We start from the raw sequence: 11,277 nt of genomic DNA on the forward strand, positions 1-11,277 counted from the left end.
CACTACTTAGACTGACTTAGACTAAACTTACTATGACTAAGACTCGAAGACTAAGACTAAGATGATCACGACTCGTGAAGCAGGTCATATCATATTAATATTCCCGTGTCAGGTTCGACATATCTGTCTTCTGTGATTTTTTGAGAATAAATCTTACAATTAGCCGTGGATGGTGTAACATAGTATAGGTATAGCATAGGGAAACGATTAAATAATACAGACTTACCGTGAAATGTGTATCCGTGTAGACAGAAACTTGTGGTCGTGACGAGGTAGTTCGCTACATCAAACGAGGAGACTGGCGGTAGTTCCTAAAGATTATGGCACCAGTCGTGTTCACAAATGGCATAGGGGTCTACATCATTAACGGGAAATTTAAAAAAATATATTTATGTCTAGAACCAGAAAAATACGGAAGATTATCGACAGAAACTAATATTTTACTATTCTACGCCATTGTCTTCCATTGCTTTCTGCCACCCGGAAGTAAACTTCCACTCCGATCAGCTGTTTAACCGCATAGTATCTATATATTCACACTGACGACGGTTGGGGTTAATTTGTCCAAATGTGTTATAAAAAGACACTATCTTTGTTAGTTCCCAATCATTATCACTCAATCTGTCGTTGACCACTTAATACTGCTTGAGAGAGAGAGAGAGAGAGAGAGAGAGAGAGAGAGAGAGAGAGAGAGAGAGAGAGAGAGAGAGAGAGAAAGAGGGAGAGAAAGAGAGAAAGAATGATAGAGAGGGAGAGAGATAGATAGATAGAGAGAGAGAGAGAGAGAGAGAGAGAGAGAGAGAGAGAGAGATTGTGCTACTCATTGTACACAATATTTGAATAATGACCTAACTACGTGTTGGCATGGTAATGTCATTGTTTGAAATCAACAGGTCCGAAATGTTGAAAGGAATTCTCACGTTCTCCTCACTTTTAATCCATTCCTTCTAATAACACAATTGTGTCATAAAACAGGTACGTGTCAAATGAACAAACAAGTCCGAACAACAGGTTCAAAGAGACGATTCCTACTCATTAATATGCGTATAGTCGATTAATGGCGGTGTAAAATCAAAGAATTGTATGATGTGGGTCCAGGGATGGTAAATTTAATTAGATACATGTCATAAATAATCGGCGTGGGAGGGGCTTAGATAGATAGATAGATAGATAGATAGATAGATAGATAGATAGATAGATAGATAGATAGATAGATAGATAGATAGATAGATAGATAGATAGAAAGATCAAAGTAAACAAGTCCCTCTCTCTTTTGTCTACTTGTCGATATATGTTTGATTTCTATTGCTACCATTGTTATTTATATAAACAAAACAAAAATTCAAAAAAATGGAGCTTTATATAGCGCAATATCCACTAAATGTGCTCAAAGCACCTTACAAGGGGTCACTGATCAACAGCAACATTTAACATAAAAATTAATATAAACGTAACCCGATCAAGGGAGCCAAACCTAAAATGTAAAAATAAAAGTGTAGTTTAATATTTCTAATTTAGTTTATCATCATAAACCTGACCTTTTTTTTTTCTATTTTCCGTCAACAAATCACGGTTAATCGAGCTCACTAAAAGTTAATTATAATAGAGATTAAATCGCACAACGTCCCTGGTTGCATAAAGAATAAAATGGCGGGGCTCGACCTCTCACTAGCCAGTTTTTATGACTGACAGATTTTTATGATCTTTTCTGATCCTGTGTAATCTGTGATGCTGATTCCACGCAGTGTAGTAAACATATGATTGTGTTTTTGATTGGTCGGTAACAAACGATCTCATTGGGAGGGAATAAAGGCCTTTTAAAAAATATTAATTTATTGTATTTATTTTATTATTATTTTTTTTTTTTTTTTTTTTTTTTTTTTTTTTTGGTTAAGACCACGAGATGACGAAGTTCGGTTTTCAAGCATCGGTCTCAACTGCCCTTTGTTGCTATAACGATGTCGCTAAACAAAGGTTTTACTGAAACGTATGTCGCTATATGGGTATTTTAAAAATTACTAATAACATATCAAAAATTCGGGACCAGAGGTCAATGTCGCTATCCAGGGGTGTCGTTATCCAGAGGTTGCACTGTACCTGAAAACTATCCTGTGATGTAGTGGAAGAAGGATTGTCACTGGCTGTTGTTTTAAGTGAAATCGGACAAACATGTTATTCTTTTTCAATCTTAAAACAAACTTGAGTTGGCAAAATCTGTTGACAGATCAATTATTCGGTGGAACGAAATTTCCAAATCACGTGAAGTGATGACTACACCTTTTGAATAGATAGAATGCGCTTGGCCAAGGAGTTCACAATATTGCCACCCGGAATATAACGGACCAACACACAAACTCTGTGTAACCATGAACTTTTATAGTCTGGTTAATACAGTTTAGTGAGAACAACTCACAAACGCGGATGGCAAAAACAAAAACAAAGGCCTGAGTGACGTCATCTGCATACTATCTATAGGTTACAGTATGCACCTTTAAATATACTGTGATAATGGTAATTTTAGCATTGTGATATCACGTTTTGCTTTGTCTCCAGTGACCTTATCTGGTATTGCTCTTTCTGATTGATTGAACATGAGTCGACTGAGCGATATACATTCATTAGGATACTAACGAAAGAGTGAAAATGGAGAGGCTTCGTATGGGAACAAAACAGACAATGGACGTTTCGGGTACAAACCCTTCGTCAGCACAACAATACACAAATAAACGTGGAAAACAAATAAAATATAATGAAAAATAACTTGTATCGTCTGTACTCAATGGTGGTTGCAGTATGAATGAAATGTTAGCGTGGCGTGGGTAGAGGATAGGGTGCCCCAGGGGGGTGATATATTTGATAAGCAATTATATCAGCCCCTGGGGCACCCTATCCTCTACCCACGCCACGCTAACATTTCATTCATACTGCAACCACCATTGAGTACAGACGATACAAGTTATTTTTCATTATATTTTATTTGTTTTCCACGTTTATTTGTGTATTATTGTGCTGACGAAGGGTTTGTACCCGAAACGTCCATTGTCTGTTTTGTTCCCATACGAAGCCTCTCCATTTTCACTCTTTCGTTAGTATTTTACGATCACCGGCTTCAGGCAGCCCTTACCGTTTTCTACATTCATTAGGACTAACAATGACGTTTTCATCAATATAGCTACTCACAATATGTAATTATTTGAGCGTGAGAGAAATTTGGAGCATGGCCTCTGATCTGGCTCGAAAACTGCCTTATGTTTGGTGCCCAATCGTCTTATTAATTATAGGGTACCCATTATATTTATAGAACCCTGTTCTCACAGAGTTGATCTTAATAGACTAGAATGATAATCTTCAAAAAATAAAAGGATATCCCCGACTGTCATAGAAGATTCACAGGAATAGAAAATTGATAATAAAACCTTTTATTTCAACTTGGTTGTATTACCTTTTTCACTTGCGTTTATTCCATTAAACCGCTAGAAACTATTTAAAATGTTTCAATCTCTGACAACTTATAAATCGTGGGTTGCTTTGCAGATATTCTTGTTCCTAGATGGGATACGGTTTCTGCAAACACGCTGTTTTCTGAGAGACCCGATTCATGTCCCTACTTCCATCTTGCACTTCTCTTATACAATGACAAAAAGGCAAGAAACCAATTGCCGTGGTATTGTTAATATGCCTCCGGCACTTGTACTTTAATTTGTTAACATTTAGATTCTCCTTCCTCTCCAAATTTTAATTTTTTAAAAGAAAATTCAGAGCAAAATAAAAAATAGTGTTGTTCTATATCAAAAATTGATCGGTTTTCAAATTTAACAATAATGATCCAGTCAAAAGCTTTTGAAACACATTTGTCACTGCCTGTAGCCAGGGTAACATGAGTAAAGTGACTTACCCAAGACACAACCTCAGGACCAGAATTTGGCACGATCACTGTCACCTATTCGGGTACTAACCTCGCTTGACATTGCTTGGCCTTTGTGACAAGTCACCAAGTCACAATACACACATACACACATATGTGTATATATATATATATATATATATATATATAATATATACAAACAATAATACACACACACGCATATATATATATATATATATAATATATATATATATATATATATATATATATATATATATATATATATATTCATAGCAAGGACAGCTATAGGTGAAAGGACATTCATATGGAATCTTCAGGCCCCGTTAGTTGGGGCCATTGGTTGGAGAACGATTTCAAGCAAAACTACTACTTTTCTGCTTTAGTAGAATTTCCTCGAATGCGCAATTATTGATTCTGTTCTTATAATTTCGGTACTTTATAATAAATTGGTTAATTGGCGACCATAATTTCTAAATAATATTTCTTATGTCTTGAATGATATGAAAATATACAAAAAGTACTGCACTATCAACAATTTTACAGGAAAGTATGAACTATTTTTCTATGACGCTCTCTTACAAACTGAGTGATTGAGTTTGTTATCTTTTTTTTTTAATCGAAAGTACGACCCTGCTTTCAATACCTTTTAATAACTATGGATAATTTATCAAACCAGAATCTTTGAAAAGTGGTAAGTACCAATAATAATTGCGTAATAATTATTTAAGAAATGTTTAGAATTAGCATCTGGCTATAGTTGCTGTAGACGATAGTTGGACCCATTGTCGTGCTTGCTCTGTTGAGTCGCACAGATCAGACTCCGACATCCTGATTCGGGTTACAGTTACTGTTTCTTATTTTATTATGGCCTGTGGCTTTATATTTATATCTTTTTTTTCTATATTGTTAACTGATAAATATTGACTTTTTGTATTAGTCTAGTGTATAAGTCTAGAGGGCCCTTTGCTCGTCACGTCAACTTCACAACTTGAACAGTCCTTTCTACTACTACTACAGTAATTTGCGAGATCGTTAGTGGGTCTGATATTACCCATATATGATGAAACTTGGACTCTGAATATATAGTTATACCCATTACACGGTGTTGCTGATATGACTGTCAATCGTATGGGACTAGTACTCTGAATATATAGTTTTGCCTCATTGATCTGAGATGTTACTGTTACAGTTACACTCACTCACTCACTCACTCTTATTATCTCTGTGACTATGGAAGGGAATTATGGATCTGATGCTACTACATTGACTGAAAGGAATGAACTAATAGTCTGAATATATGGTTTTGTCTAATTGATCTGAGATGCAACTCTATTAATTAACTCTATGACTACATGGAAAGTGAACTATGGATCTGATTCTGATGCTACTCATTGACTGTAAGGAATGAACTATAGTAGTCAGATTTTTTTTATGAATGGCGCATGTTTCTCTAGTTTTTCTCAGATGTCCCTCTATCAAAAGTTGTAAAACTTTGTGTTAACCTCCGAATCAATTTCTCTTAACTGAATAAAGATTTTTCCGATTAAAGCAACACATATTAAATGTTATAAAGTAACAACTTATGTAGTTTGCATCCAATTTTGACGTTGTAATTTATTGCTTTTTATTTAAATCACGTCACAATTACCGAAGACTGATATGAATCTCTAGCTTTAACTCATTTAAACTAGGGATTAAATACTCAAAATTGTCAAATTAACAATGAATGTTTATATTTAACTTTGAAAAATTGTATCTATGCATTTAAAGTTTTCTTTTAAACCTATAAGCTCTTAAACAATACGATAAGCTACGGAATCTCTATCGGTTCCTCTCTGGTAAAGCTGCGAAAAGAAGTCTACTTGTATCTATCGATAAGCCATTAAAGAGGACAGCTATGGAATTGAAATTTCACAATCAACCCTGAGTTTCGCATGTTATTGTTGTTACGTTGTTGTTGAACACAGCACAAATTTGTGGAAACACTGTATCATAAATTGATGAATTTCTACTTTTGACTGGTCTACATTAAATTTATGTAATCCTCTTTGGCATAAATAACAAGCTATTTCTCAAAAATTTGAAATCAAAATAATGTTGGAAGCGCGTAATGTTCACTTTCATTAGTATTCATCAATAACGTATATTGATTGTTATAAAATGTATACATGTCTGTCGTTCCTTCATATTCGGATTCTGTACGAACATCATATAGGTTTCAATTAACTGAACATTCCATTTTAACAAATTCTTTCAAAATGGATAAGCGGAAAATCATACTTTTGACACTATAAATCATCTTTGGGTTCCGATCCTTACCAGTTATCGATTTTAATATAGCTGCAAAAAGCGAAATACTTTCCTATTGTTTTAAAATTTGTGAAAAAATATTTTTATTAAGACAAAATGTTACAGAGGCTCATACACATTTTTTCAGCTGTACATTGTAAACAGCGGAGTAAAAGAAGAAAAAGACGCGCCCCATATCAAAAATCTGACTATTGTACTCTGAATATATAGTTCATTGGTCTGATATGTTACTTTATTAATTATCTCTGTGACTATGGAATGGAATGGTGCTATGAATCTGATACTACTCCATTAACTATATAGAATGAACCAGTACTCTGAATGTTTTGCCTCACATGAACTTTTGCCTCTTGTGGGTCTGATGTTCATGGACGTGATTTGTTAGCAAATTCAAGATGGGGAAAATTGTGGTGTTGCGAATTGCAATGGTAACTACAATAAAGCCAACAAATGTTTTGTGTTCAGATTGCCTAAAGAGGAACCAGAATGGTAAACATGGTTAAACAAACTTATGAAGATATTGAACCACAACCAACAGAATTTGTTATTTGTGAAAGACATTGGTCTGCAGGTGTTCCAATGAAAATTCTACCTGGCAGTCCGATCGTCCCTTATAGTGATGAAATAGTGTTTTAAAAAAATTTTTTTTAAATTCGAGAGATCCTAATTACAACTACGATATATTATGTAGTGTATCCCTTAGTAGATATTATAGTATTCATATTTTTCTTGGGATCATCTTCCACAGATTACCTCCCTTTGTTGATATTGTACATCTCCTTTCCTTCTAATTGTTCACCCGCATCCTCATCATCACTTTACATGTACATTCATTAATCAAGCTTCTAAAGAAATCATCCTAAATCAATCACTATAAGGTCAGTTTTTCGAATATCTAACTACTCATCCTTTCCGTTTCTTGGCTACTCTTACTCACTGCTGATAATAATAATCATTAAATATTTTTTTGGACTCAGAACTCACAATCACTCTCTGAAAAGGTAGATCTTGCCATGTAATGCCCCTGCTGTTATTTTGGTTTGAATTTTCTATTTTAGTTGCCCCCCCCCCCACTAGCATTGCCTGAAGATTCCATATGAATGTCCTTTCAGTGTAGCTGTCCTTGATATATATATATATATATATATATATATATATATATATATATATATATATAAATATATATATATATATATATATGTGTGTGCGTGTGTGTGTGTATTATTGTTTGTGGCCATGAAATATCCAATTCTCATAAACTTACTGTATGTTATTCATTTAGAAAACAAAATAATGAAACATTCAATAGCTTGGAGATTAAAGTTAAACGACAATACTTTACGATTAATCATTAGTTTCCAAGATGAATCAGTTACAAACTGTCACTTTCTTAAAGATCGTGATTATTCCTCTAAAGTATAAACCAATCATTAGTATTAAATTTCTAACAAAACAAAAAAGTTTGTGCGTCGTTTTAGGCATACGAACAGACTGTTATGTACCCAAGCACCTTAAAAAAGGAGCCCGAATCAACTTGAAATAAATGCATAATAATTATATTTCAACGTCCAACACATACATACATGCAAACACACATACACTCACACCCACACAAATTGGCAGCCATAGACAGACAATAGAAACAATAATGATTCGTCAAAAATAATTTTCGAGATTTGACACAAGTTGATAAACTATTTTGTTTATAAAACAGTGCCAGCCAGGTTTTCACATCTTTATCTTACAATAGTGCCAACTCCCAATATATTTCACAACTATTTGTAATTTTGGCAGAGGCATCAACCCCTCTGTTAGATAAAAAAAAATTTAATCACTGACAAAAAAACTATGAGATAACACAAGCTCTTGATTTCTGAATACCCCTGGCCTTTGCTACAAATCTGGCTACTTGAAGGGCTGTTCCCATCGGGTTTTTAGCATTCAAGACATCTCCATTGGCATCTGCATCATCTGTTTTTAGAGACTTTCTTTTCAGGCTTCTACTTGGCAACGAGGTAAGCATTTCTTGACAACCCTCATCCTCGTCGTCAGCGATTGCTAACGTGGTTAGACTTCCGTCCACACAGCCTATGACAATACATGTCCCTTGTTCATTGGCACAAATCGCTTTTACATCAGCGGTTGTTTTATAGTTGGCAATCATTTTACCGTCAGAAATTCGGAAAAGTCTGACAGTTTTATGTTTAGAGTGGTAGTAAACGACATGCTGGTCACTTTGTGTAAAGAAAGCCGTTACTTGGAAAACTCCCTCAGCCACTTTTGGAATTAGAGTCTTTACAGTTTTTGTATTTTTCAAGTTTATAAGTTCTAACCCTCCTCTTGCAGGAGCATATAATCCGATTTTGCCCTCTTGCATGGCATGCCCATTCCATCTGGGGACAGTTCGAACTAATGCTTTCTTTTTCACATCAAGAATGTTTCCTTTCTCCGGATCAATTACCCCAATCCAGTTAGGATCATTCGGCATGGCAACAATGTGTGTGAATTCAATGTAATTCTGATATTTCAACTGGATATTGTACATACGAACGCCCGTTTTTGCATGGTAGACGCCGATAACATCCCCACTTTTATCCGAAGCTGGCACGGCTAAAAACAAACCTTCTTTAGTAAGAACGGGGTTATTGAATCGTTTGACAACGTATTCAAATTTGTAGACCTCTTGGCCCTCTGGAAGAGTTACACACATGCACTGAGCTTTCCCAGCTGGTAATTTAGCAACGGCGATTATTTTGGTGTCTTCCTCGTTCAGGAGAAGTGTTTGTATGTCCCCGGCATTTACTTCAGCAATAGGCGTGTCTTTGGACAAATCCCAGATGAGAAGATTCGGGGATTCAGCACTCACAACATATTCTCCATCCGCAGTCAAAATAGCGTGGGACACAATGGCACTCCGTGCGTTGCCGACAAATGTTTTGACGAGGCGTCCTGTTTCCAAATTCCACAAAGCCACCATGTTCCGAGTGGTCGTAGCACACAGAGAGGATTCAGCAGCTAAGGCAATTGTTTCAATCTGCCGATCTAGTCTGTCAATGGGATGAACATCCTCAAGAATTTTATCAAAATTCCACACTTTTATTGTCCTGTCCATGGACGAAGAGATTATTGCGTTTCGACCCGTTGTTACAGATGTGAGCGCTACAATTCTACCAAAATGAGCGTCTAGAGTTTTCACCATGTTTCCTTGTTTTGTATCCCAGACGTAGAGATTTTTCCTCACACCAGCGACAATGAATTGATTCCCTTTGGTGAAAACAACAAGGCTGGTCAAGGAATTTGTCGGGATATTACGAATTCCATGAGGAAGTTTCATGTCCCTCGTTTTATCGTTGGACAAATCGTACAGGCGGTATCCCAAGGCAACCGTTGCAATGAGATAATGCTCATCTTCTGATAGAACCAGAGAGAAAACAGGGTCTTTATTCTCCCCTAAAGATCTGTCATATTTCCATGCTTTTCCTTCCTTTTTGTACACAACAATCACATGGTCACTGATTTCTATGCAAGTGTATAATATGTCTTTATTTTTATTCAAGGCGATTGCACTATGGAATTCAAAAGCGTCTATACGTTTATTATGACTTTCTAAAGCCATTTCAGCGTCTGTTTCTGATCCACTTTTTACAATGACATGATGGGACCCATATTCCTCGATATCAAGTTGGATTTCCAACACGGGCATTTTGAGTTCTGATTTGTATTGGTTGAGAAATGTGCCATCCATTGAATACAAGTACCAAGTTGTGTGGGTCCACACAGCGATTTGAGAATTAGATGCGTTTGTTCCTTTGATTAAATCGTCTTTTTTGTCAAGTTTAGGAGTCATGATCTTAAACTCTCCTGTGTTCAGCGAACAGACTAAAACCTGATTGTTGTTGGTGTAGCTCACTGCAAACTTGCCATTAGGAGAAATGTTCATGTTTTGCATAATTCCTTCAATCCCTGGAATAATGTGTCGTGCTATTTCACCAGTGGCCAAATCCCAAATGACAATTTCATTGGAGACGGATACGAGAGTTTTGCCATCTGGAGGAGTTCCGATACCAAATTGGGCGAATTGGTGATGTCCTTCCAGTGAAAATTGCAAGGGCCCGCTGGGCGTATGTAAACAGTGGTAAGCTGGGACTAATGCACAATGTCGAAGTCCGTCTGTGTCACATTGCTGGATCAGACTCCGTATTTTGGGGTTTTGGGCGTAGTAAGGAAGAAGTCGTCCTGCAATTTGTGGACCAAGCATGTCTGGGTAATGACTGAGAATTGAGCTGGATAGACGAATTGCATCAGCAATTATTCTGACGTCTTTGTCAAACATCGTATTCAACATGTCCTCAAAATCAGCGATGACGGACTGAAGAGGCATAGACGAGAGCTTGGCGTGGAGCCAGTTGTAATTGAAGAAAACTTTATTGTACAAGTCTTCATAACGATGGGAGCGGATGAGATGATATGGCATTTCACTCAGTTTACGTAGATTGTGTCGGATGACTTTCCCATTTGAGTCGACAAATTCTAAAGGCTGGGGAGGGACCTTTCGATCTGCTAATCCTGGGCCATCGATCATGTGAGAAAATCTTCTCTTTTGTAGATCCGAGTATTCAAACGGTTTTGGAATCCCACCGCCATATGTCCCAAGGAAAAACTCTGCTGTATTTGAATGAATGAGCGACGTGAAATTCAAATTTCGAAAGTATCGCTCCCTTGCAGCGTCAATAAATTGCCGATGATACCAACCAATAACGCTAACTCCATCCGCTTCTCGCTCACTGAGATAACCAGGAAGATCGTTTCGAATTCTGGTCCAAAGAAGTGGAGGAATTCGACGAACAGGTGGAAGATGGTATTGATAAATGTCGTTCAACACTTTGTCATCCAACGATATCAAGTCCTCAAGCTCTGGTTCTGAAACACCGCTCTTTGACGCTGTGATATACCCGAAAGCATGAGATACCAATGTTTTTCCGTGTTGTGTTTCAACTCTTTCAAAGAGTGCAATGATGCAGTCGTGAATTGTAAAAGCCAACACCGTGTTCATCGGTTTACTGTAGGATCTCCAACGACAA

General features: G+C 36.5%; 1 protein-coding gene across 3 annotated transcripts in view; it reads right to left on the reverse strand.

The window, feature by feature from the left end:
- Positions 1-7,862: 7,862 nt before the first annotated feature.
- LOC144965472 (NACHT and WD repeat domain-containing protein 2-like) overlaps positions 7,863-11,277 on the reverse strand; it is an 82,669-nt gene continuing 79,254 nt past the window's right edge. For all 3 annotated transcript variants that reach the window (XM_078900842.1, XM_078900844.1, XM_078900843.1), the window contains exon 11: positions 7,863-11,277. This exon is cut by the window's right edge and continues 569 nt beyond it. In XM_078900842.1, the coding sequence (XP_078756968.1) occupies positions 8,043-11,277 (3,235 nt within the window). In that variant the 3' untranslated portion in view covers positions 7,863-8,042.

This window comes from Berghia stephanieae, chromosome 2 (assembly GCF_034508935.2).
Source record: "Berghia stephanieae isolate SIO BIC M18660-M18661 chromosome 2, UCSD_Bste_1.3, whole genome shotgun sequence".
Lineage (NCBI taxonomy): Eukaryota > Metazoa > Mollusca > Gastropoda > Nudibranchia > Aeolidiidae > Berghia > Berghia stephanieae.